Here is a 22,902-nt window from a genome sequence, read left to right on the forward strand (position 1 = left end):
CAGCAGGGTGAGAGAATTCACCAGACCCAGAGCGGGGAACAGAACAGGCAGAACGATGAAATACAATGCTGAGGGGAGCAGCCCTCGCCGGTGGCTGTGGATTGAACCGGCACTGCAGAGGCTGGGGGCAGCTTCGCAGGCCAGCGCTCATCCGCTGCGCCACCATGGGAGGCCCTGTCTTTTTTTCTTTTTTAACCAAGTCTTCTGAATGAAATCATTTGGTAACCATTGATTTATCAAATGGCTATGTGATGTGAAACACCGTATCAGAAAGAATAACTTAAAATGGCATCATTACCCTGTTTTCAAAGGGTTTATGATTGGAGTAAAAAATAGCTACGACCTAATTCCTTAATATCAAACTCTCTTTACAACAGAGGCAATGTAAGTGTGGACTCTACAAAACAAATAAACCCGATGACAAAGAAGAGGGCTCCCAAGTGCAGATCACCCAGGAAGGTATTTGAAAGAAGGTGGATTCAAGGTTCAAGCCTGAAGTGACAGTGAGGGTTTCAAAGGGGAAGCTATAGGAGAGACTTGCAGGCCAAAGACATGATAAAAACAAAGGTCTAGACTACAGTTAGAAAAGCAGGTATGTTCTGCTAATTCACATTAACTTGCTAGATCAGAGAGATTGATATTTTAAAGTACTGGGGGAATTATTTAGGTTTTCACGTTTGAGAACAGATTGCAAAGGGTACATGTTCCCTAGGTAAAGAGCTTCCAGTTTATTCAGAATACAACAGGGGAACATTTTAGGGTTTGTGAATAGGGAAATGTTTTAAAGTTAATCTGGCGTTCTAAGAAGATTGAGGTGAAGAGGCAGAATTTAGAGACAGAGAAAGATGGTTAATAGCTTAGTGTACAATTCAGTGCCTGATGATAGGACTAAATGATAATTCAGAAGCTGGTTAAGGATAGTAATGGAAGGGAAAGGATGACTATGAAGAGGAATTATTGTGAAGATGTATGTGTATTAGAATGTGAATTTTATCCATTTATTCAGCAAGTATTTATTGAATGAGTACCATATGCTAGGTGCTGTGGAGATTTAGTAGTCATCAAAATATTCATTTTTGGCCTCCCTGGTGGTGCAAGGGGTTAAGACACAACCTATGAAGCTATCTGCAGCCACTGCAGCATGAATTTGATCCCCGGCCAGCCAGAGAGTTACCCACATGGTGCAGCAGATCTTTCCTGACTTGCCCACTGCTCCCTTCAGGAGTGTATTTCAGTCAATCTGCCTGTTCTTCTCCCCACTCTGTCTCTGGTGAAGCCTCTCACCCCTCACACCTCTGCTCTGTACCCCAGTTCTTGTATGCATAAATAAAAATAAATCTTTAAAAAATATATTCATTTTCATCTTATATTTCAAATTTAATTATTTAGTTGCTGATTTACACTATTTTGTAAGATGTGAAATTCTCTGTGTAAATTGAAGTAGAGGATGCAAAAATGAATATGGACACATATGAACATCTCTGTACATTTAAATCTCAGAATCACAATTAGAAGTAAAATGATCTCTTTTTTTTTTTTTTAGAGGCATGTTTTATTTATTTTATTTATTTGTTTGTTTTTTTGTTTATACATGCACTGGGTACAGTCAGAAGCGCGGAGGGTGAGAGAATTCACCAGAGCCAGAGCGGGGAGCAGAGCAGGCAGAGGGACAGAAGTACACTGCTGAGGGGAGCAGCGGGCAGCAGGAGAGGTCTGCGTGCCATGTGGGACCCTCCTCCAGTGGCCGGGGAGCAGCCGGGCATCGAACCGGCGCCGCAAAGGCTGCAGGCAGCTTCGCAACCCAGCACTCAACCGCTGCGCCACCGGGGAGGCCCTAAAATGATCTCTTTCTCAGTTGAAATACTCTGGGGAAAGTTGGCTGACAGGAGATCAATGAGACCATGAAAGACTATTCAAGGGACTTCTCTACCTAAACATGTTATATCTTTTAAAAACCAGCCCTCAAGAAAGTTGACAAGGGATTTTTTTACATTCGTACTTTCATTTGGGTATTCTGTGTGGCTCTATGTTTAGGTACATATATTACTAAAGAAGTGAAATAATCCCACTGTTGCTATATTGTAGAACTGTTAATTGTTCAAAGTTTGAATCCATCACGTTATAAGATCACAGTTCTTTAAAGGTTCTTAACACATATGAGTGAAATATAGAAATTATATGGCTGCAAATTAAATAGTCTTGGGAGAGTACTGGATATAGCATTGCAGAAGATGAAGGGGATTCATTCATCTTAAAGGCATAAAATTCTTCAGTTCAACAGTATAAGCATTTTGTCTAGAAAAGGAAGAATTTCCTAGTGAAAGAGGTTTAGTCCTTGTAAGGTTTGGGATACTGAAGACTTGGATTACCTTCCTCTTACCAGAGGAAGTCAAAATAGCCCAGGTATTCCTGAAAGCCAAATCAAGGGCAGCTCTCAAAAGTTTTTGCACATTCACTTTGGGTAAACTTACAAAGTAGTAAATTTGGCAAATTTTAGGAGTTCATGATGGCCATTTTGAATGATTTACTTTAAGAGAAAGTCCTTATAGAGTCTTCATAACAGTAAATTTTGTGGTGGTTTGTTACACAAGGGATTGCCGAAACATCTATAGTACTGACTTGACTTGGTTCTCTGACCAAATATTTTTGTTTTATTTTTAATTTTGTCCTTTATCAGTTTTTCATTATATGACCTCCCCCCCCAAAAGTAAAATGTGCACTGTGGTTAATCTAATATTGTTAAACTAAACATTAGAAAAGACAAAGGAAATGTAAGGGGAAGTCAGAGTTAGGTCTAATGAAGCCAGTTTTGGGGATCAGGAAATAGACTTTACCTGCTTTACTAAGTTCCAGGTACAGTAACCAGAGTCCCAGGAGCAGGAATTTATAAATGAAAATGTGCTAACAGAATTGAGGCCTTTGGAGGGTGAGGAGGAGGCTTTGGAATGGGTTGAAATCTCCAAGAAGCAGAGAGCCTAAAAGTTTCTTTGGGAAGTAACGCTTGTGAAAGGAAAAGGAAGAAAAAGCAGAATTGGACAGGTAGAGCTGACAGACCTTAATGTAGACCTGACAAAGTGTTTGTCAGCCCAAGAGTTAGTTTCAGAGTAAAAAATGCTTATTAGAGTCCCATGTTCCATGTGATGGCTAAGTCCTTGTACCACCAACAACCTTTTTCAATTTTTGGACAAGGGCTGGAGATTAGTTGGAGGTTTTTAACCAGGTTTCCTATGGCTGGATAGCCAGTTCTTTTTTGAAGAGGCATTTCTGAAGCAGCATGATCTCTGTGTTTGTCAAAAGAGACCTGGTGGATCTTGTATAATAGGTTCTTTCTTTCTTTCTTTCTTTCTTTTTTTTTTAAAGATCCATCTATTTATGCACAAAAAAACAGGGGTACAGGCCAGAGGTGTGTGGGGTGAGAGGATTCACCGGAGACAGAGTAGGGAGAAAAACAAGCAGATCGACTGAAACACACTGCTGAGGGGAGCAGTGGGTGAGTCAGGAGAGGTCTGCTGCGCCATGTGGGTTAGCTACCTCGCCGGGGATCGAACTCACGCTGCAATGGCAGCAATTGCTTCATAGGTTGCATCTTAACCACCAAGGAGGTGGTGCACCACCATGGAGGTCCTATAATATGTTCTTAAATGGTAACTGCATTGGTCTTTAGGTTGTTCTATGGATTGAATTAGTATATTTGAGAGTGGTTATTATTATATTTGGGAGTGGTTATGTACACTCTTTCCCCCTTCTAACTTTGCACTGAGAATTATTTCGATGGGGCCGAGTTTGATCCCTGGCCAGGGAGCTAAGCCACATAGCTCAGCAGACCTCCCATCTTGCCCGCTGCTCCCCTCAGTAGTGTGTTTCAATAGATCTGCCTGTTCTGCTCCCCAATCTGTCTCTGGTGAATCCTCTCACCCCCGCCCCCCACACCTCTGGCCTACACCCCAGCTCTTGTAAGCATATTTTTTTTCCCAAGATTTCTTTGGTAGCCCCCAGAGACTGTGTACCTATCATAGTCTTTACTACCACCAATAAAAATGCTTACACTTTCCCTCTTCCTAAATTGAGCTTCCGTAGAGACAGACATGTATCTCATTTATTTTTGTGCCTATCCAACACTTACGTGTCTGAACCAAAGAAATCCTCAAATATTCATAAGTAAATCTCTCACTTCTTATAATAGCAGCACTTTTACGTACCCAGTTTGAACTGGATCCACTATTTATTTTGTGTTGTTTTTCAAGCTGCATTTATTTACACACCCAGTAAGTTAGTATTAATTCCTCTCCCAAAAAGATGAGCCTATGAAAAGTGAGTAAGAAATGGTGGGGCTGAGGGTGAGCATAAGGGTGCTGCAAGAATGAAGAAACAGAGGCTCTGAGAAAGAATAAACTAAATGTGAAGCTAGAAAAGAGAAAGAACTGTTAGATTAAAAAGGTCAATGAAAGAAGAAAAAAACAGGGCCTCCCTGGTGGCGCAAGGAGTTAAGCACCACACTATGAAGCAATCCATAGCCTCTGCAGCATGAGTTCAATCCTGGCCAGCCAGGGAGCTAGCCACATGGCACAGCAGACCTCTCCTGACTCGCCCACTGTTCCCCTCAGCAGTGTGTTTCAGTCAGTCTGCTTGTTCTGTTCCCCCGTCTCTGGTAAATCCTCTCACCTCCCACATCTCTGGCCTATACCCCAGCTCTTGTATGCATAAGTATTTTTTTTTAAAAAAGAAAAAACAGGAGAAAAAATATAAAAAGGAGACAGAGAAAATGAGAGGTGTGGGGTGGGAAGTCAAGCCCAGTATGACTCTACCCAAGGAAATACCCATCAGAAGCCTCAGTCGTTACTTTAATGGGAAGTGGCATCTAAAGAGAGGGCAAGTCTAGTTTAATTAGTTAAATGGCATTATCTATGTCCAAAGGGGTTGGGGGAAGTAAAGGGAATAGGATTATGACCCTCTTCCTACCACAGGCTAAGGCAAAATAGATTTATAAAGCTTTGCCAGGAATTAAAGAGACAAGGGCTGTTTATTCCCCACTTGACATCACAAGATTCCCTTACGTTCCTATTCATCTTTTATTTATTTTTTTTTGAATGTTTTATTTATTTATTTTTTTTAAATAGAGGCATGTTTTATTTTTATTTATTTGTTTGTTTGTTTTGTTTATACATGCACTGGGTACAGTCAGAAGCGCGGGAGGGTGAGAGAATTCACCAGAGCCAGAGCGGGGAGCAGAGCAGGCAGAACGACCGAAGTACACTGCTGAGGGGAGCAGCGGGCGGCAGGGGAGGTCTGCGCGCCATGTGGGACCCTCCTCTGGTAGCCGGGGAGCAGCCGGGGATCGAACCGGCGCCGCAGAGGCCGCGGGCAGCTTCGCAACCCAGCGCTCAACCACTTCGCCACCTGGGAGGCCCTCCTATTCATCTTTTAAAGGGAACCTGCACTGCTTTGGTAGGGGCAATTAGAGTCAAACATCGGTTCTTTACCTTGAATTGAGCCAAGGTTTACTCACCTCTTTGCCTCTGCCCTCCAGTCTTTAGTGATGTAGCAGGAAGCAGGCACCATTCCTGATCAATGGAAGTAGAATCCCAATAGACTGCCTACTTGTTTTTTTAAACCAACTCTAATGCCAATTGGCTTAGTGACTCTGTGAAATCATTTTACCAGCTCCACCTCCTTAGCACTAAGATTCAGTGATATTATCTATCAAATGCAAAAAAAAAAAAAAAATTATGGCGAATGGTCTTTTAGGAAAGCAAAGTCTTGGAATCAAATCTGAGCCTTATCATGTTGTAGAGAGATTATATTTCATTTCATGCTCCCCCCTTAATGTACTTCCCCTCTGCTAACAATATTTATATTCTCGTTGGCAGAAATTATTAAGGTCAAAATTAGGCTTCTGTTTACATCAGATGTCAAGGATCATAAAGATTAATTCATCTTGGTGTGCAGATCAACTGATGGCAGCTAGATTGAAAATGACACTTCCATCCTCTGAACAAAACACAAAAACATAGCAGTGGGGGGCCTCCCTGGTGGCCCAAGGATTAAGACGCAACCTATGAAGCTATCTGTAGCTACTGCAGCATGAGTTCGATTCCCGGCCGGCCAGGAAGCAACCCACATGGCGCAGCAGACCTCTCCTGACTTTCCTGCTGCTCCCCTCAGCAGTGCACTTTGGTCAATCTGCCTGTTCTGTCCCCCACTCTGTCTCTGGTGAATCCTCTCACCCCCTGCGCCTCTGGCCTGTACCCCAGCTCTTGTATGCATAAATAAAAATAAATCTTTAAAAAAAAAACCCAAAACCTGGCAGCAGAAGGTTCTAGGCAAAGAGAAAACCTAGACAGTGACTACACAAAGTGAGCAAATCCCCTGCCACTTGAGAGTACAAACTCCATTTCTCCAGGGAAATTACACTCACTGGAGGTTGTTTTAGGACAAGGCTGAATAAATTAAATATTTCAACACCATATGTTCAGCTTTGGCAGGGGATGTAAGTGAGAAGGGAATCTCAATGTTAGGGAATGCCCATATCACACACCAGCTGGCTATTTAGTTATGAAATAAGGAGAAACACACAAATATTTGGTTAAAACACCTTTAATGAAGAGGGAAAGACACTAATATCTCCCTTGTTTGCTCTTCACATTTTACTATGTTAAGAAGCTCTGGAGCCTAACCTTTGGAGGAGAAACCATCATTCAAGTCAGTAGCAGAACTGTCACTCTCTCCTCCTCAGAACTCCTGTTTCAAATGATCCTATGTTAAGAGTAAGTACTACATCTCATTACAAGACGGAGAGGCAGGGAGAACATCACCTGGAGCTTATCTCCCAAAGTCTGGGACTCTAAGAACCAGACAGTGGCAAAGACAGAAGCCCTGGTCTATGGACAGGCAAAATGGGAAGGAAACGGGCCTTGAGACTGGAAGCTGAGGAAAATACAAGGAGCCAGGGAATAAAGGAGGGAATTATCTAAAACTAGAAGCACACTAGTGCTAGGAAATCCCCCGTGAGCCACGGTGCACTGCTGCACACTAAGTCACTATTAGTCCAAAAGAACATCCATGGTTCATTCAATCAAAAATTCAAGGTCCCCTCCCTTACATCATATCCCCTTCCTAATCACATAGGTTCCCAGCATGCCCTATGCTTTAGCAACATTCCCCAACTCTCCGTCTTTACTCCTTCAACTACCCTCACCAAAAATGCCTGTTAATGATATAACTTCACATTTTCAAAATGACCCATAGAAGACCTCTTGGCAAGAAATCTTGTTTCTTAATTGTGAGAGGCCATGATAAAGGAACATGAGAAGCTGGAGATGTCTTAGCCTATGGACCAGTCAACATCTTGGCCTTAATGTGACTATCAAAGAATTTACTGGGAAGAGTGTCTTATGCCCTTCGTTTCTCCCTACCCCATGAGGCTGAGCCAATAGATAAAAACAGATATTGCTGTATCTTCATTACTGGCACCTTTGGGGGGCGGGGGTGGAGAAGGAACATACAATTTGCTACTTCTCTTCTATGACGGGGTTCTCAGGTACTGCCCTGGATGCATGAGGCTAAAATAGGAAGGGGGGGGTATCTCTTCTCCTTGGATGCTGGAGGCACCTTCCCAACCACAGTTTCTAGACCAAACAGCACTGACGATGCTAGGCCTGAAGTGGTAGTAGAAGTAGAGCTGGAGCTCCAAGGCTTGGTAGGCAGAACAATTACACAAAATATTGGTCCCCAAAAGACAGGGGATCCACCCCAACGACTGGACAGGAATGTCTGGGACAAGACATGGTCACCAGAAAGGAGTGCCGTGGGCCCTTCAGGGCCAGCTACTGGCCCCTCTGGCCTGGGCTGTAATTCCAATGTGGGTGCTCAGGTGCACCTGCCAAAGGGAAAGCAAGAGGAAGAAAGAAGAGGGGAGAAGGGTCATCCCAGGGAATCTAGAGGTGTCCCCTCAGGAATGTGGAAGCTGTAGGGAATCTACATTTCTCAGGTTCAGTGAATGAAGAAGGAAGTAAAATTCCTCAGGGGGCCATCCCCCTATGAACACACTGATTTCCAAGCTTAGGGACTAGAGAAAAGTCACTAGGGACACATGTTATTAACTCAGAGAAAAGGAGAAATGAAGGTTCAAAATCTTGGAGGTCCTTATGGAGAACTGTTGGTTTCTGCTCCCTGGGTCAAAGAGCAGCAGGTACAGAAAATCAGGCTCATGGGATTGTGGGGTCATCTTTTCGGGGGAAAGGCGAAAGCCCTGGGGAAGTGATGGAGGGTGAACAGCCTGGGACCAAGGAAAGAGCAGCAATATTCTGGGGGCCGTGCGGGGCAAAGGGCTGTACCTGGTGGTGAGCCAGCAGCATGTGCTTCTTGAGGACAGCCCGCTCAAGAAAGCCCTGCCTGCAGAAAACGCAAGTGAAGAGCGGCCCCTCCTTGGGGTGGGTCTTCTGATGCTCCTCCAGAGCCACCTGGGTGGGAAAGGTCTGGCCACATACATCACAGGCCTTTCTGCTACTGCTCTCTCCTGGCTCCTTTCTTATTGCTTCCTGAACGCTCAGCTCCTCCACCAAGGCGGTGCTGCTGCTTTCCCCTTCTATGGCAAGTGCTGACATTGGGCTTGCGCTTCTCTCCAGTTTGCCCCCCTCTTCCACGCCTCCCACGACATCACTGCCTCCCTGCTCCATTGACTGTGCTTGATCCAGGCTGTCAGGTGGTGGTGGCGGTGGTGGTGGCAGAGAAGGCTGTTGAATTGCCTTCTCATTACTGTCAATCTCCTTCCCAGCTGTGGCTGCTGCTGCCACAGTGCCCACTTCCTCCTCTGCCCCAGATGCCTCTTCTGAATCACCTCGCACGGATATTGCCTTCTCACCTCCACTCTCTGAGCCTCTCCCTGCCAGGGAATCTTCATCAGTCACATCTTCCTCTTCTTCCTCCTCCTCCTCCTCCTCTTCAGACAACTCTTCTTCTGGGGAGGGCTGCTGGGATGGCTGCGGCGGGAAGCTCCCTCCTCCAGAAACAGCAGATTGCTCAGCGGCATTTTCCTGGGCAGCTCCTCCGCTTTCAGGTAGTGTGGTACCACCATTGGGGATCTGGCCCCCCAGGTGCATCCGAACGTGCTGCTGCAGAGTAACAGCATTGGTGAACTTCTTCTGGCAGATAGGGCAGGAGTTCTGGGCCCGGGCAGCTGGACTGGTCTTGTGACCCACAAAATGTGCGCGCAGATTGCCCCGAGTGGAGAAGGCTCTGCCACACACCTTGCACTTAAAGGGCCGTTCACCTCCATGTTGACCATAATGCAGGCGTAGTGCCCGAGGACAGCTCAGCACCCGGAGGCAGATGACACACTGATTGGGTCCAGATGAGGCTGAGGATGAGGCTGCAGGGGCCGAGGTGGTGGGAGCTCCCGAGGCAGTAGAGGCCACTGTCACAGCTCCCTGCCGGTCAATCTTTTCTACCAGTTGCTGCAGTTTCGATGTCTCAGAGGGTGATGCCCCCAATGGCTCTAACACATAGGGGAAGGGGAAGCTACCTGTGGACTTAAAGTGGTTGGTGAGCAGTGCCCAGCTGGGTAGTGAAGTCACCAGCTTGCTTAGCTGCATGCGGGTAGCACTTCCACTTTCTGCCACCCCTGTGATGGCAGAACCCTCACTCCCTGGAGGGGTATTTTCATCAGCTTTACTCTTTGGCTCCACCGCTTTCATGAGCACAAACTTATTGAAAGGAGGGAGTGCAGGAGCTGAGGCTGTGCCTGCACTGGTGGAGAGCAGCGTCAGGCTCTCTGTGGCACTGAGTGCTGTGGTGGAGGCCACCAGAGGCTTGCGTTCTACACCGCCACCTGGCATGGCCGCCTCCTCCTCGGCCTTCTCAGGTGGCACGGACATACCATAGGGCAGGCCGCTGCTGGTGATGACGTAGTCTAGGTGCTCTGGCACCGGGTGAGGGTTCATCTGCACATGCGGGTACTTCTCACGATGCCGATGGAAGTGTACTTTGAGGTTGCCACGGGTGGTAAAGCGGTTGCCACAGACATTACACTTATAGGGTCTCTCACCTGTGTGGGAACGCAGGTGGATCTGAAGAGCACTGTCACTGCCAAATACTTTGGCGCAAAAGCGGCACTTGTGCCGTCCACCAGGCTTCTCCAAGGGACCCATCACTTCCCCATAGCCCAGCTCACCACTTCCATTCTTTGGCTTCAGGAGCCCTGGGGAGGCAGCAGCCTCAAGGCCTCGGGCCGCCCCAAGACACTGTGCTGCCAGTAATCCCGTGGTGCCTGGGAAGGCCAGATGAGGCGAGGCAATTAGCTGATCTGTGCTGCCTGGCAGGGCCGGGGAGGGGGCAGGGGTGGGTTTGTGGCTTCGCCCAACCGCTCCAGCAGAGAAAGGATGCTGCGATCCCAGTGGATGGTAAAGGTGGAAGAAAGCCTGCTTGGGTGTTTCTGCCCCCGAGGAGGAGGAGGAGGAGGAAGAGGAGGAGGAAGGTGCCAGGGTCTTGCTGGTTTGGACTGGCTTGATGGGACTGAAGAGGGGTAGCAGGGGCTTGGTGGAAGAGGCTGTCCCTGTCCCAGGCAACTCTGAGGGACTGGCAGGGGCGCCCACCGTCTGGCCTAAGGAGCCAAGCAGCAGTACCTGCCGGCAGATTTGCTCGGTCATCTGCATCTGATGGATCTGCCGCTGCTGCAGCACCCGGAGCTCTTCCAAGATCAGAGGGATGTTCAAGTGGCCGCTGCCCACCCCTGGGGGTGGAGGAGGTGGCGGAGGAGGCGGAGGTGCAGGGGTGGATTCTGGAGGTAATGGGGTTGCTCCCAGTTTGGGGCTGGCCAAGATCAGGCCTCCGCCTCCCCCAGTTGCTGTACCTGTGGCAGCGACCAGAAAATGCCCCGCGGACTCCTCTCCTCTCCGCTCAGGGGCCCAGGTGGGATCTGTAGGCACAGAGGAGGACCCAGAATCCTGGACGTTGCTGTGCTCTGCATCCATGACCTGGGGGCTATTGTGGCCCTCAGGCCGGGGTTCAGAAGAGGCGGAAGAGTTGTTGGGATTCTCCTGGCCCCCAATGATCACCATTACAGGGGGTTCAGTTGAACATGCATTCTGGTGGGCAAGGAATTCAGCTGGGTCAGAGAATTGTGCGCAGCACTTGGCACAGACTTGGGGGTGGTCCTCCTCACTAGCATCACCTGGGGAGAAAACAAGAAGCGAGAGCGTGGGTGGCGCGGGTGGGATGGATACACAGAGGCTCTAATTAACAACGAGCCCAGTAACCGCTAGTTGGGGGTGGGGGTGATGAGCTCACCATCAGGCCATGCAAGGGGCTTTAGAGCTCAGTCCCAACACCCTAGCATGCAGGGCGGGGTGGGGGTGTTGGTGAGAGCACGCGTGAGCAACCGCCTTTCCCAACGCCCCCCCCCCCGCAACCCCCCAACCTCGGTCACCGGGCCAGCGTACTGCATGGGCGCGAGGACAGGGGCCTATGCAGAGAATCGTTCATTTTCATCCTATCCACCCGAAGTCCTCCCCGGCCCTCCCCCTCCTGCGTCCCCTCCCGCTCATTCCGGCCCCAGCCGGGCCCTACCGCACCTCCAAGCTCCGTGGGCTCCCCGAGAAGAGAACTCCTCCCGGCTTCATGCGCCATGGTTGCAGGGGAGGGGAGGGCCGGGCGGAGGGGAAGACAATGGGTATCGCGACTGGGGGAGGCGGCACTGGCCGCCGGGGCTGCGGCAGCCTCTGCACCCAGCGGCCCAGACTGCGGAGATGGAGATCGGCGGGCGGCGGGGGCAGGGAGCAGCCCGGGAGGGGGAGGGGAGCGAGGAGGCGCAGGAGGGGAGGAGCTGGAGCGAGAAAGCCAGGCGAGGGGAGACGGGGGAGGAGCGGCTGCAGAGGGGAGCTCGTGGGGAGGAGCTGCAGGATCTGCGGAGGGAGCGGGGAGGGGGTCGGAGGGTGGGGGTGGCAGCCCAGGGGGTTTCCGAAGTCCTAGTGACAGGTGCTGTGGGACAGGATGGGGGTCCACCTTTCCTTGCCCTCTGCTAGCTCCCCCCTTTCAAGATGTCTTTGCCCAGGCCTGCCCGCCCCCGCCCAGCAAGCTCAAGGGGGCACAGTGGGAAACGGCCCTGCTCAATAGAGCAAAGCGGTAGGCTTCTCTTATTTTTCTTTGGATAAAGGATCCGCTGAGCCTGGAAAACGTGCTCTCCAGAGAGGGTGGTCTGATCTCCTCAGAGGTCGGAGGGCCAAGTGGGGAGGGGAGCCCAGGACATCCACCTCTCGTCAACACACAGGGACCTCAAAATGTCCCAAGTTTTGTCCTGTCTTCCTCACCCCCATGTCCCTTTCCCCCTCCACGAAGAAGTTTCTCAGGTGGGAAGCTTCAAGGTAGAATTTCCAAGGAAGTCATTTCAGGACTCCTCTCTGCGGAACACTAAACACTAAACCTCATTACACCCCGCCCCTCCTCCCCCAGAATAATAGCTGAATGCAAGTTACTGCACAGATCACCCAACCCACACCTAATTTATAGAGTTCATGCTTATTTAAGGAGCCATCTCCTATTTAGTACCCCCTTTATTCTTCCTCCTCCTCCTCCATTGTCCTCTGGCAACACAGGCACACTGTCACTATTAAGGAGAATTGGGTGTGAGGAGATGTTAGCCTGCAGAGACCCTATATAGGCCCACCTAGCTCTAACTTGGGGGGGAGGGGAGCTCTTTCTGGAACAATGGGGAAAATGCAGCAGGAGCTTCCAGGCAAACAACCTCTCCTAGTCTGAAGCCCTATTCAGCCCCAGCCTGGTTTGAATGCCTAAGAAGTGACTTCACACTTGCTAGCACCACGGAGACCACCTTCTGCTCAGAGACAGTATAAATAGCAGTAGGATGCCCCATGCCCCATTCCCTTTCAACGTGAAATGAGTCTTAAATGGTTTTCCCACTTGCTAAGAATCTTACAGGAAATGACTATTGTTTACTGATGCCAGTTCTATTATGGCCTACCGGGTAAACTGAGGCATGGTGGTCAGTCATACCAAGTTATGCTATCATTTCCCTTTCTATAAAGTAGTAACAACATTGTAGCTGCACTATCTTCCTTAGAGAAATATCATGGGGACAAAATCTTGAAAAACCTCAATAAATAATATCAATATGTACACATGAGACTAAATTGGGCGGTGGATCCTGAATGAGATCTGTTTTTCACATTACTTATTAATCATATTGATTTCTGAGGTAAGATATTGGCTGTTATCACTAGCATATGTCAGGGCTTTAGGGAGCCTTGCAGGGGGGCGGGGAGCTGAAATAATACTAGAAACAGACATTTCCTTTTTCAACACAACGTTTGCCATCTTCTTAAAATTAAAAACATTGAATTGGATTAAGTCAAAGTTTTGAAACTTTAGACAATCTTAATACTGTGAATCATGGCTCTGAAACAGATGACCTGACCCTTGCCATTGCTGCTCTATAACACCATGAGGAAGAGGAGGATCTGTTTTCAAGTATGGCAAGTCACAGATTAGTACAATGGTTGTTTATTTTTATTGATAAGGAAATTGAAACTTGGAGAGGTTAAATGACTTTTCCAAGTTCACACAGTAATTCAGTAAAGCAAGCATTCAGAATTTTGACTCCTGTCCAGTGTTTTCTCCAGCACATCGACATTGTGTGGCTTCCCTGATGCTAGAGAAAGGGGCCTGTGTGGCTCCCAGCTGCCATTTGCTCTCTGGCCTCAGTAAGGGAAAGGGAATCAGATGGAGGTTTCTACTGAGCATTTGTTAATTAGCACTGAACATTTGATATCAAGTTGCTGTTTTGTCAAGTCTTCCGACAAGAAAAAAATCCTGTTCTTTTCATCTTCTCCTGGGAAACACTGTTCCCTTTCTTGCTCTTTAATGAAACTTGCTTTCTGATGCGTAATTTGATCTGCACTCTTCTATGAGGTAAATTTAGTCCCTGGTGAAAGGTGACGGATCAACAGCTACCTGTAAGAGGAACCCTCTATTTCTCAGCACTTTGCACTCACTGCCTGTCCTGAAAAAAGGGGCAGGATTCTTAGGCAGACATGAATGAAGTCATAAACACAAGAATAAACTAAGCTGGTAATGGTGTCCCTAGATAGCAGATAAGGTGAGGTAAGCTAACCTGGGTCACAGGTAAAGTCTGGCATGGATATAGACTAAGACCTGGACATGCCTGTTTATTTATTTATTTTTTTTAAGATTTATTTATTTATACAAGCACTGGGTACAGTCAGAAGCGTGGAAGGGTGAGAGAATTCACCAGAGCCAGAGCGGGGAACAGAATAGGCAGACTGACGAAATACACTGCTGAGGGGAACAGTGGGTGGCAGGAGAGGTCTGTCGCGCCATGTGGGACCCTCGCCCGAGGCTGGGATCGAACTGGCACTGCAGAGGCTGCAGGCAGCCTCGCAGGCCAGCGCTCAACCGCTGCACCACCAGGGGACGCCCACTGTGGGACTGTTAAACATTGGTTTTCAAACTTTGTTGTCCATTGGAATTACCAGGAGGGCCTTGTAAAATTCAGAGGGCCAGACCAATTAGTTTCAGAATCTGAGAGAGCAGGACCAAGCTTCAGGAGGTTTATAAATCTCCTCAGGTGATTCCAAGGTACTACCAAGGATGAGAACCACGGTATGTGTCAGAGGACTCCCCTTTCATCAAACCTTCCACCCTAATACTTATAAATTTTACCTTGTGCAACCTGACCAAAATGAGGACATGGACAAAATAAGCCATTCTTATGTCTAATGGCTGTCTTCTGCCAGGCCCCCTCTCTACTCTACCCACACACACTTAGCTATCTTACATTCTGCTTCCTTGAATAGGATTTGATATGATTTGTACCTGACTGTGAATTTAAGCAGACATTGTCTTTCCCAGGGTATGTGACTCTTGAGCTGTATTTCTAATTCTAAGATGAAAGGTTTTGTTCTACAGAGTTCAAGCATCATCCACTCATGAAGACAACTACAATCTATTAACATTGGACCAACACCAATTGAGAGTGTCTGCCATTATGAATTGGTTCTGTGACTGCTGCTATATAGACTACTTGTGAGATGGTCTCATCTTTTCCTCCTCACTCTCTTTCCTTCATTCACACACATAATCCTTTGCTACCCACACCTACTAATATGCCTTGGTGTTTGCAACACAGTAGACAAATAGGCACCATGATTTATCCATTTAGTGATAGGTGAGAAAAATATGTTTCTAGAAAAGAAATAGATCAAACAAGAAATTGGTTTTTTTGTGGACATTTTTCTGAAAGCAAAGGACTGAGAAATTTAAGATGAAATTCATACCACTTGGGAGCCAAATGGGACTTTATATTCCTTTAGAGAGAGCTGACCCTCTCTCAAATGAGTGGAGTGATTGGGAGTGTCAGTTCTGAATCAGCTAGAACTAAGTTAAAGTCCCATTTCTAGCACTCTCTTTTTTTTTTTTTTAAGGATTTATTTATTTATGCATACAAGAGGTAGGGTACAGACCAGAGGTGTGTGGGGTAAGAGGATTCACCAGAGATAGAGTGGGGAACAGAACAGCCAGAGTGACTGAAATACACTGCTGAGGGGAGCAGCCGGCAAGACAGGAGAGGTTTGCCGCACCATATGGGTTTTTCCCTGGCCGTCCGGGGATCGAACTCGTGCTACAGAGGCTGTGGATTGCTTCATAGTGCAGTGCTTAACCCCTTGCGCCACCAGGGAGGCCCAGTGCTAGCACTTTCTAACCTATGTGACCTTGGCAAAGTCTCTTAATTTCTCAAAGGCTCAGATTTCTCTTAAAATAGGGGTATAGTCACCAAGAGACTAAAATTCTGATACATGTTTTCAAGTATGACGAGTTACAGCTTAGCACAATGGTTGTTTATTTTTATGGACAAGGAAATTGAAACTTGGAGAGGTTAAGTTTCAGCATGGAAAAGGTGCGGAAAAGCCTTGAAAAGTTATGCCCAGTGAAATAAGTTAGGCAGAATAACGTACGAGTTCACTGTATGAGGCTCTTGTAATGGGTAAATTCAGAGACAAAAAGTGGAATGGTGATTGCCAGGAGTTGGAGAAGTTATCGTCTAACTAGTATATAGTTTTAGTTTTGCAAGATGAAAGAGTTCTTAGTTTTGCAAGATGAAAGAGATGGATAGTGATGTTGGTTGCCCAACATTGTGAATATTCTTAATGCCACTGAACTGTACACTTAAAAATGATTAAAATGGTAAATTTTGTTATGAATACTTTACCATAACAAAAATGTCTTTTAAATGGAGCATTTATTTATTTATGCATACAAGAACTAGAATACAGGCCAGAGGTGGAGGGGAGAGTGAGAGGATTCACCAGAGACAGAGTAGGGAGCAGAACAGGCAGCCTCACTGAGAGACACTGCTGAGGGGAGCAGCAGGCATGACAGGAGAGGTCTGCCACACCATGTGGGAATCTCCCTGGCCATCCGGGAATCGAACCCATGCTGAAGAGGTTGTGGACAGCTTCACAGCACTGCGTTCAACCTGCTTCACCACCGGGGAGGCCCCAATAAAAATCTTTTTAAAAAATCAACGGGGCCTCCCCGGTGGAGCAGCAGTTGAACTCCAGGTTGCGAAGCTGCCCGCGGCCTCTGTGGTGCCGGTTCGATCCCTGGCTGCTCCCCGGCCACCAGAGGAGGGTCCCACATGGCGCGCAGACCTCTCCTGCTGCCCGCTGCTCCCCTCAGCAGTGTACTTCGGTCCTTCTGCCTGCTCTGCTCCCCGCTCTGGCTCTGGTGAATTCTATCACCCTCCCGTGCTTCTGACTGTACCCAGTGCATGTACAAACAAACAAACAAACAAACAAATAAATAATACATGCCTCTTTAAAAAAAAAATGCATCAACGGTCTGCAGAATACCTGACAAATAGTAGATACTCTGAAAATCTTAACGATGAGTGTGATTATTTAAAGGTCCAAAGCTGAGCCCTGGGAGAAAGGACTTGCCCAAGGTCACATAGCTTCAAGGTCCAAAGTGGATTGAAAACCCTGGTTTTTGCATGCTTATCCTGTATTTATAACACCAAGCCGAAGTTACTTTCTAGTTACTCAGAAATGTTTTCTATTTGACCCGAGAGCACCTGGGGTTGAATGATTCAGAGCTTAAGAGCCTGAGGGATGATGCTCTCAACTTCTAATATAAAAAAATATAGAGTGCTCAAAAGGCTATTTTTGGGTCACCCTGGTGGTGCAAGGGGTTGGGACACAACCTATGAAGCTATTCACAGCCACTGAAGCATGAGTTCGATCCCAGCCAGGGAGCTACCCACATGGCACAGCAGACCTCTCCTGACTAGCCCGCTGCTCCCCTCAGCAGTGTATTTCAGTGGATCTGCCTGTTCTGTTCCCCACTCTGTCTCTGGTGAATCCTCTCACCCTCCACACCTCTGGCCTGTACTCCAGTTTTTGTATACATAAATAAATAAATCTTTTTTAAAAAAAGGCTACTTTTGCCTTCTATCCCCCCTTGTGCTCTTGATGTCTGCCAACTTCCATTTCTCCCTCTAGGCCTGTTTGGCTGTTGTCCTGGTTTCTCCTTCTCACTAAATATCTGGGTTTCTGATCGTTTTCTTTATTTCCCAGATGTACTAGTTTACATTTTCCCTATTCACATCCTTTAAGTTCTCTATCCAGATTTCTAGACTCTGTAGGGGAGAGACAAAAGTTTTTTCTCTCCAGAGTTTTTAAGTAAATAGACTATTTCCTTCTCATCACTTATGTGCAATGACTATTTGTTAGGTTTTGGTGTTCTGGTCAGGGAAGCTGAGAAAAGACAGGGCTGTAAAACAGGTTTTTCAGACTGCTTCTTGGTGCAGTTTTAGGGCACTGTGGAGATGGGGCTTTTAAAATATGCAACAGAGTCTCCCTGGTGGTGCAGGGGGTTCAGTCTCAGCACTAGGAAGCAATCCTCAGCCACTGCAGCACAAGTTTGATCCCTAGCCTGGAGCTGACCCACATGGTGCAGCAGACCTCTCCTGTCTTGCCTGCTACTCCCCTCAGCAGTGTATTTCACTCAATCCACTTGTTCTGCTCCCTGCTCTGTCTCTGGTGAATCCTCTCACCCCCCAGCACCTCTGGCCTACACCCCAGCACTTTTATACATAAATAAATCTTTTAAAAAATTAAAAAAAATAAAAAAGCAACAAAGGCTCAGCATTTGCTTATCACATATGGTAAACATGGCTTAAAAGAAGGCAAAGACTTCTGAAAACCTAGCCTAATGAATAAGTATCTGTTGATGCTCCCAATGATAACCATAATTTCACAGATACACCAAAAGTCTCAAAAAAGAAAGCGCTGCACCCCCCTCCCCAATTTTGGAACATGCAGAACAAGACACTGTCTCTGAAGTAGAAGGAAAAGTAAGGTGCCTGATTGTCAGATAAATGAACAGAAACCCTAATTATGGAAAAGGAGGGAATGTGAAATTTATAATTCAGAAAGGAGTTTTAAGATTTGATCAAGTACATGTCTTGTGGTGTGTGTGTGTGTGTGTGTGTGTGTGTGTGTGTGTGTGTACACAGAGAGAGCTCATAGGAGATATAGATGATAATTTCATCTCCCAAATGTGACCCAATGACCCTCTACCTCATGCAAGTAATCCAGAATCTTTTACTCTCAGGAAAATTCTAATCAAAAAACCCTTAGGATTTCTTCAGGCACATCTTAAGAGGTTACTTACTGCTTTCTTCCTTCTTATAGTTATGATTATGACTTTTCTGGCTCAGAGACAAAATTTCAACTGCAATCTGTTGCTGCCATTGGGTTGAAGCCTACACTGTTTCTATGGGGATGGCTTTGCAGTAGCAACCCTGTGGCCTCAAGTGTTCATAGCCCCAAGTGGGAGCTATTGCTCAAAAGGCTTGAGAATCCACTCAGGGCAATTGTGATATATTCCTTCACATAAGATTTTCCTCAGCTGTGGTATGGGAAATGGCGGAGCCAACTTCGAAGATCTGGGGAGAGGCGAGGAGTGGAGAGGACGCCCGTTGGGTGGGGAGAATTCAGCATAGTTCCACAATTGAACCAGCAGGGGAGCAGGACTGTGAGGCAACTCTGAGGCTCTGGGGGAAGTCTCCTGTAGAGTAGCAGGAGGAAACATCCGGCCTGTAGCAGCATTAAGAGGGGGGTTAATGTGTCCCAGAAGGGAAGGATGCCACCATCATGAACCTCTTAATATGGCATAGTGGGATCCCCGCAGAGCAGTGGCTTAAGGAGGATGTGTTTTACCCAAAACACAATGTCTGTTAAGGTTATTCTGTGGCGCACTGATTTGATCTGAAGTCATTTTTTTTTTTTTACAACAGGTGAAAGGGTAAACTTAATGATTTAGAATTAGTCACTACAAATACACTATCCTAGAGCTCTTCAGGTCACACAACTCAAAGAAGTGCTGAAGTTTGCCAAGAGGTTCCTGAGCTTTGGTCATACTTCAATACTTGCAGGAAGTGCTACAAATGTACATGCCGCCAATATTGTTATAGGACAGGGAGAGGGGCAGCCCCTTTCTGCTCAGCTCCACCCTCCCTTGGGTGGGGCAGGGAACCTCCTCCTTTCCTGGGGACCACCCTGTTGCAATATCACAAATAGTGATAATAACTCCCCCCACATATTAAATACTCATTTATGCTAGGGACATAACCACATGTATCCAGTACATAGTTACATTTGTTTTTTTTCCCAAAATTTTTCCCAAATGCTTTACATGTATTGAATCATTTAGATTCACAGTAACCTAATGAGGAAGCTGGTATATCTATCCCTATCTCATAGATGAGGAAACCGAGGCATAGAGAGGCAAAGTAAACCACCAGCTGATCAAATTGTGGAGCCAGGATTTAAATTCTGAAAGTCTGGCTCCTGAACAGCTGTGCTTGGGTAAATCAATGGTCTGCTGAATAAATCCAGTAGTTTATCCCTGAGCCAGGACTTTCAGATTTGCACAGTAGGCACATGTGCAGCCACAACAACTAACATGTCCAAAACTTGCTCAATCCTAAGAACAACCCAGATATTTGCAAAAAGATACAGAATCCCAGTTTCTAGGCCAGATCAAGCAATTTGGAAAACTTTAAGCATCAGGAAACCTAGGTTTTTGTCCTTACTGTTCCTCTGTTTCTGAGACTTTGGGCAATGTGACTTCTCAATACCTTGGTTCCTCCATTGTCTGTCTCTTATTTCTGGAAGGTTATAACAATACATGAACTTTTTTCCTCCTCATAAAGAAGTCTGTTACTTAAAAAACAGACAATAATATCCTCATAAAGTGACATGCATATACGAGCAGGCACGTTAACTCAAACTTTTTTGTTTTTAGCTTGGCTTTCCGAAGCACGAACTGAAATGCCTCTACCCCAGGTGACACAGATCCACACCCCAAAGCAGACAGCCCCTGACCGACATTAGCACTCTCCCTCTGGGAGCTCTTCTCTGCTCTCAGCTCAGCTCAACAATGAGCAACTTTTTTCTCTTTTCCCTCAGGGAAGCCTTCACGTTTATCCAATTCATTCTCTTGCAACCCAACTCTCCAGAAAGGGGAAAAAGAAAAAAAAAAAAAAAAGCGTGTGTGGGGAGGAATCCCACCCCTAAGAGACGGTCTTCAGGTCTGAGGACGTTACTTAGCAACGGCACAAAGACCAGGGAGCGAAGGGGGACCTGGGGAGAAAACTCTTGGGTGGGGAGACAGAGCCAGTTTGAAAACTCCATTTCATCAAGAGAAAAACAGCGAGCAAAACACAAACAGAATCATTCCAGAGAAAAGCCAAGTGGGACTTCTCCCCCGCACAGGTCATCTTACTCCCTGCATCTCAACTCCTTCAAACCCCCGATGACCAAGTCCTCCCCCCGGTTTCACCCCTGGCCCGGCTGCCCTCCCCTTGCCCTGGCCTGACCCTCACAGGCTGGGACTCAGGGCTCCCCACCCCTCCCCAGGCACCCACCGTTCTCAGACGCGCTGGGACCTTCGCAGTCCGAGATTAACTGTTGGGGTTTCCGCTGCTTTCGCCGAGACATTCCCGGGTAGAAGTGGGGTAGGGAGGGGCAACGCTCACTTAGTCTTAACCGGGGTGACCAGGTCTGGTGGCCCCCTTGGGTCTGAAGCCAACTGACGTCTCTCCCCCTGTGCAAATCACTGTGCAGCAGAGACGCGCTCTCTTCCCAGGGACAGACAGACAGACAAACTCGTGCGCCCGAGCCCGCGCGCTCTCTCCGATTCCGTCCCTGACTCTCTCTCTTTCTCTCTCAATCTCTGCAAGTCTTTAAAGGGGAGACGCCCCCTTTTTTTTCTTCAGCTTCTTCCCTACGCTTCTGCAGCTCCCATTGTAAAAGCAAAAATCCTAATCTTTCCGCACACTCTTTTCTTTTGTACTGCAGAGGGAAGGATTTAACCCTCTCCTCCCTGCCTAGGGCTCCGGGCCTCTCCCGGTGCTGTCTGTTTAGAAAATGCTCTGCCCTAGTTTTTTTTTTTTTTTTTTTAACTCTTCTGCCAAGATTTCGCGGTACTTTTGGGTCTTTCATCATTCTGTGACATCTTGATTGGTAAAGTGACTTGTTCTGGGCTATAAACTGAATTAAGCACTTTCTGTTATATTCTGATTTTGAAGCCAAGAAGTCAGTTAGTCCCAATGGAAAATGAGGATATGAAAGGTTGACTATAAAGATTTGAGTAAAGATGGGCAGTCATTATACATCAGTAATTACTGATGTATAACTCTAATTTATAGAATATTTTAATGCGTGTGACATGTGTCTGAGATCAGCATGGCAAGTTTTACTATTCTGATTTATAGATGATCCCTTCATAAATGAACTCAAAGTCTCAGTGAGGTTAAGTAATCTATCCAAGTTTGCACAGCTATGATGTCACAGACAGGAGCCTGGAAGCCAGGTGCACCTAGCCAGGTACATTTTCCCCCTACATTGTCAGTGGTGCAATATGCCACCAGATTCCTAGCAGGAAAAGAAAGTGATTTTAAGGAATCTAATTAAAAATAGCAACAATGTCGGTGGCTTTTCTGTCTCTCCCTCTCCTGTCCAGCTCCCAGGGTGGAAGAGGTCCACAGGGTGATGAATTCCTCGGTCGGGGTAGATGAGTTTCATGCTACGCCCAGGGTAAAATCTACAAGAAGGCACTTATAGCTCAATATGAAGGAACTTTCTGATAGTGTGGTGGACTCTTTGTAACATGTTCTTACACAGGCTGAAAACAATTTCAAGAATTCTATTGAAAGAATTTCCATGTGGATGAAGTTGGACCTTTATGAATCCATCTCTAAAATACATCCTTTGGCAACCAACCTGGTCTTTCCCTCTCAGCAAGCACCCTCAAGGGAGACTCATTTATTGTTTATGTGTCCACCTGAATTGGAGTAATGCCACGCTGCTGAGCTTAGAGATGCCCTATCTTCTAATTATAGTGCCTAAATTCTGTTCTTTTAACTTTATTTACCTTTTACTCTTCTGCTGAGATTTGAGAGAACATTGAAACACCATCAGGAAAGGGGGAATTATTTTCCCCTTTGGAGTTTAGTGATGTAAATCGCTGGTCCCTAAGGCTTCAGAGAAATGCAAAGCAGGGTTCACTCACATTTTAGGGTATAAACTTGAGGTTGCCTTCATTTTTTTCCCTCAGACAAATCCAGGTTAGTTCAGCAATACCAAGAGGGGAATACAGAACAGATGGTAGGAGGGTTGCTGGTGAGAAATGAGACAGGTACTCACGGCTGAAGAGAATTTGGGAAGCACTCAAATCTTTGCTTTGGCGTTCACTGACTCTCCATTATTATCCTAGTCCTTTGGGGTCAGGACCCTAGGAGGCTCCCTTATATATTCACCCTTGAAACTTTTTCTAACATTGTCTAATTCATCCTGTCAACTCCTCTGT

At 46.7% G+C, this 22,902-nt stretch overlaps 1 protein-coding gene across 3 annotated transcripts; it reads right to left on the minus strand.

The window, feature by feature from the left end:
* Window positions 1–8,204: 8,204 nt before the first annotated feature.
* Window positions 8,205–21,032, minus strand: SALL2 (spalt like transcription factor 2; the record flags this gene model as incomplete). 3 transcript variants are annotated; one of them, XM_084241291.1, is made up of 2 exons in its annotated part: window positions 8,205–11,167; window positions 20,960–21,032. In XM_084241291.1, 2 exons carry the CDS (start codon window positions 21,030–21,032, stop codon window positions 8,205–8,207), a joined length of 3,036 nt encoding a protein of 1,011 aa, XP_084097417.1. The 3 variants fall into 3 exon arrangements, with proteins under 3 accessions (XP_084097417.1, XP_084097418.1, XP_084097416.1); XM_084241292.1 differs by lacking the exon at window positions 20,960–21,032 and adding an exon at window positions 11,568–11,622; XM_084241290.1 differs by lacking the exon at window positions 20,960–21,032 and adding an exon at window positions 11,541–11,622.
* Window positions 21,033–22,902: the final 1,870 nt, after the last annotated feature.

This window comes from Talpa europaea, assembly GCF_964194135.1.
Source record: "Talpa europaea genome assembly, chromosome: 8".
In the NCBI taxonomy this organism is placed as follows: Eukaryota; Metazoa; Chordata; class Mammalia; order Eulipotyphla; family Talpidae; genus Talpa; species Talpa europaea.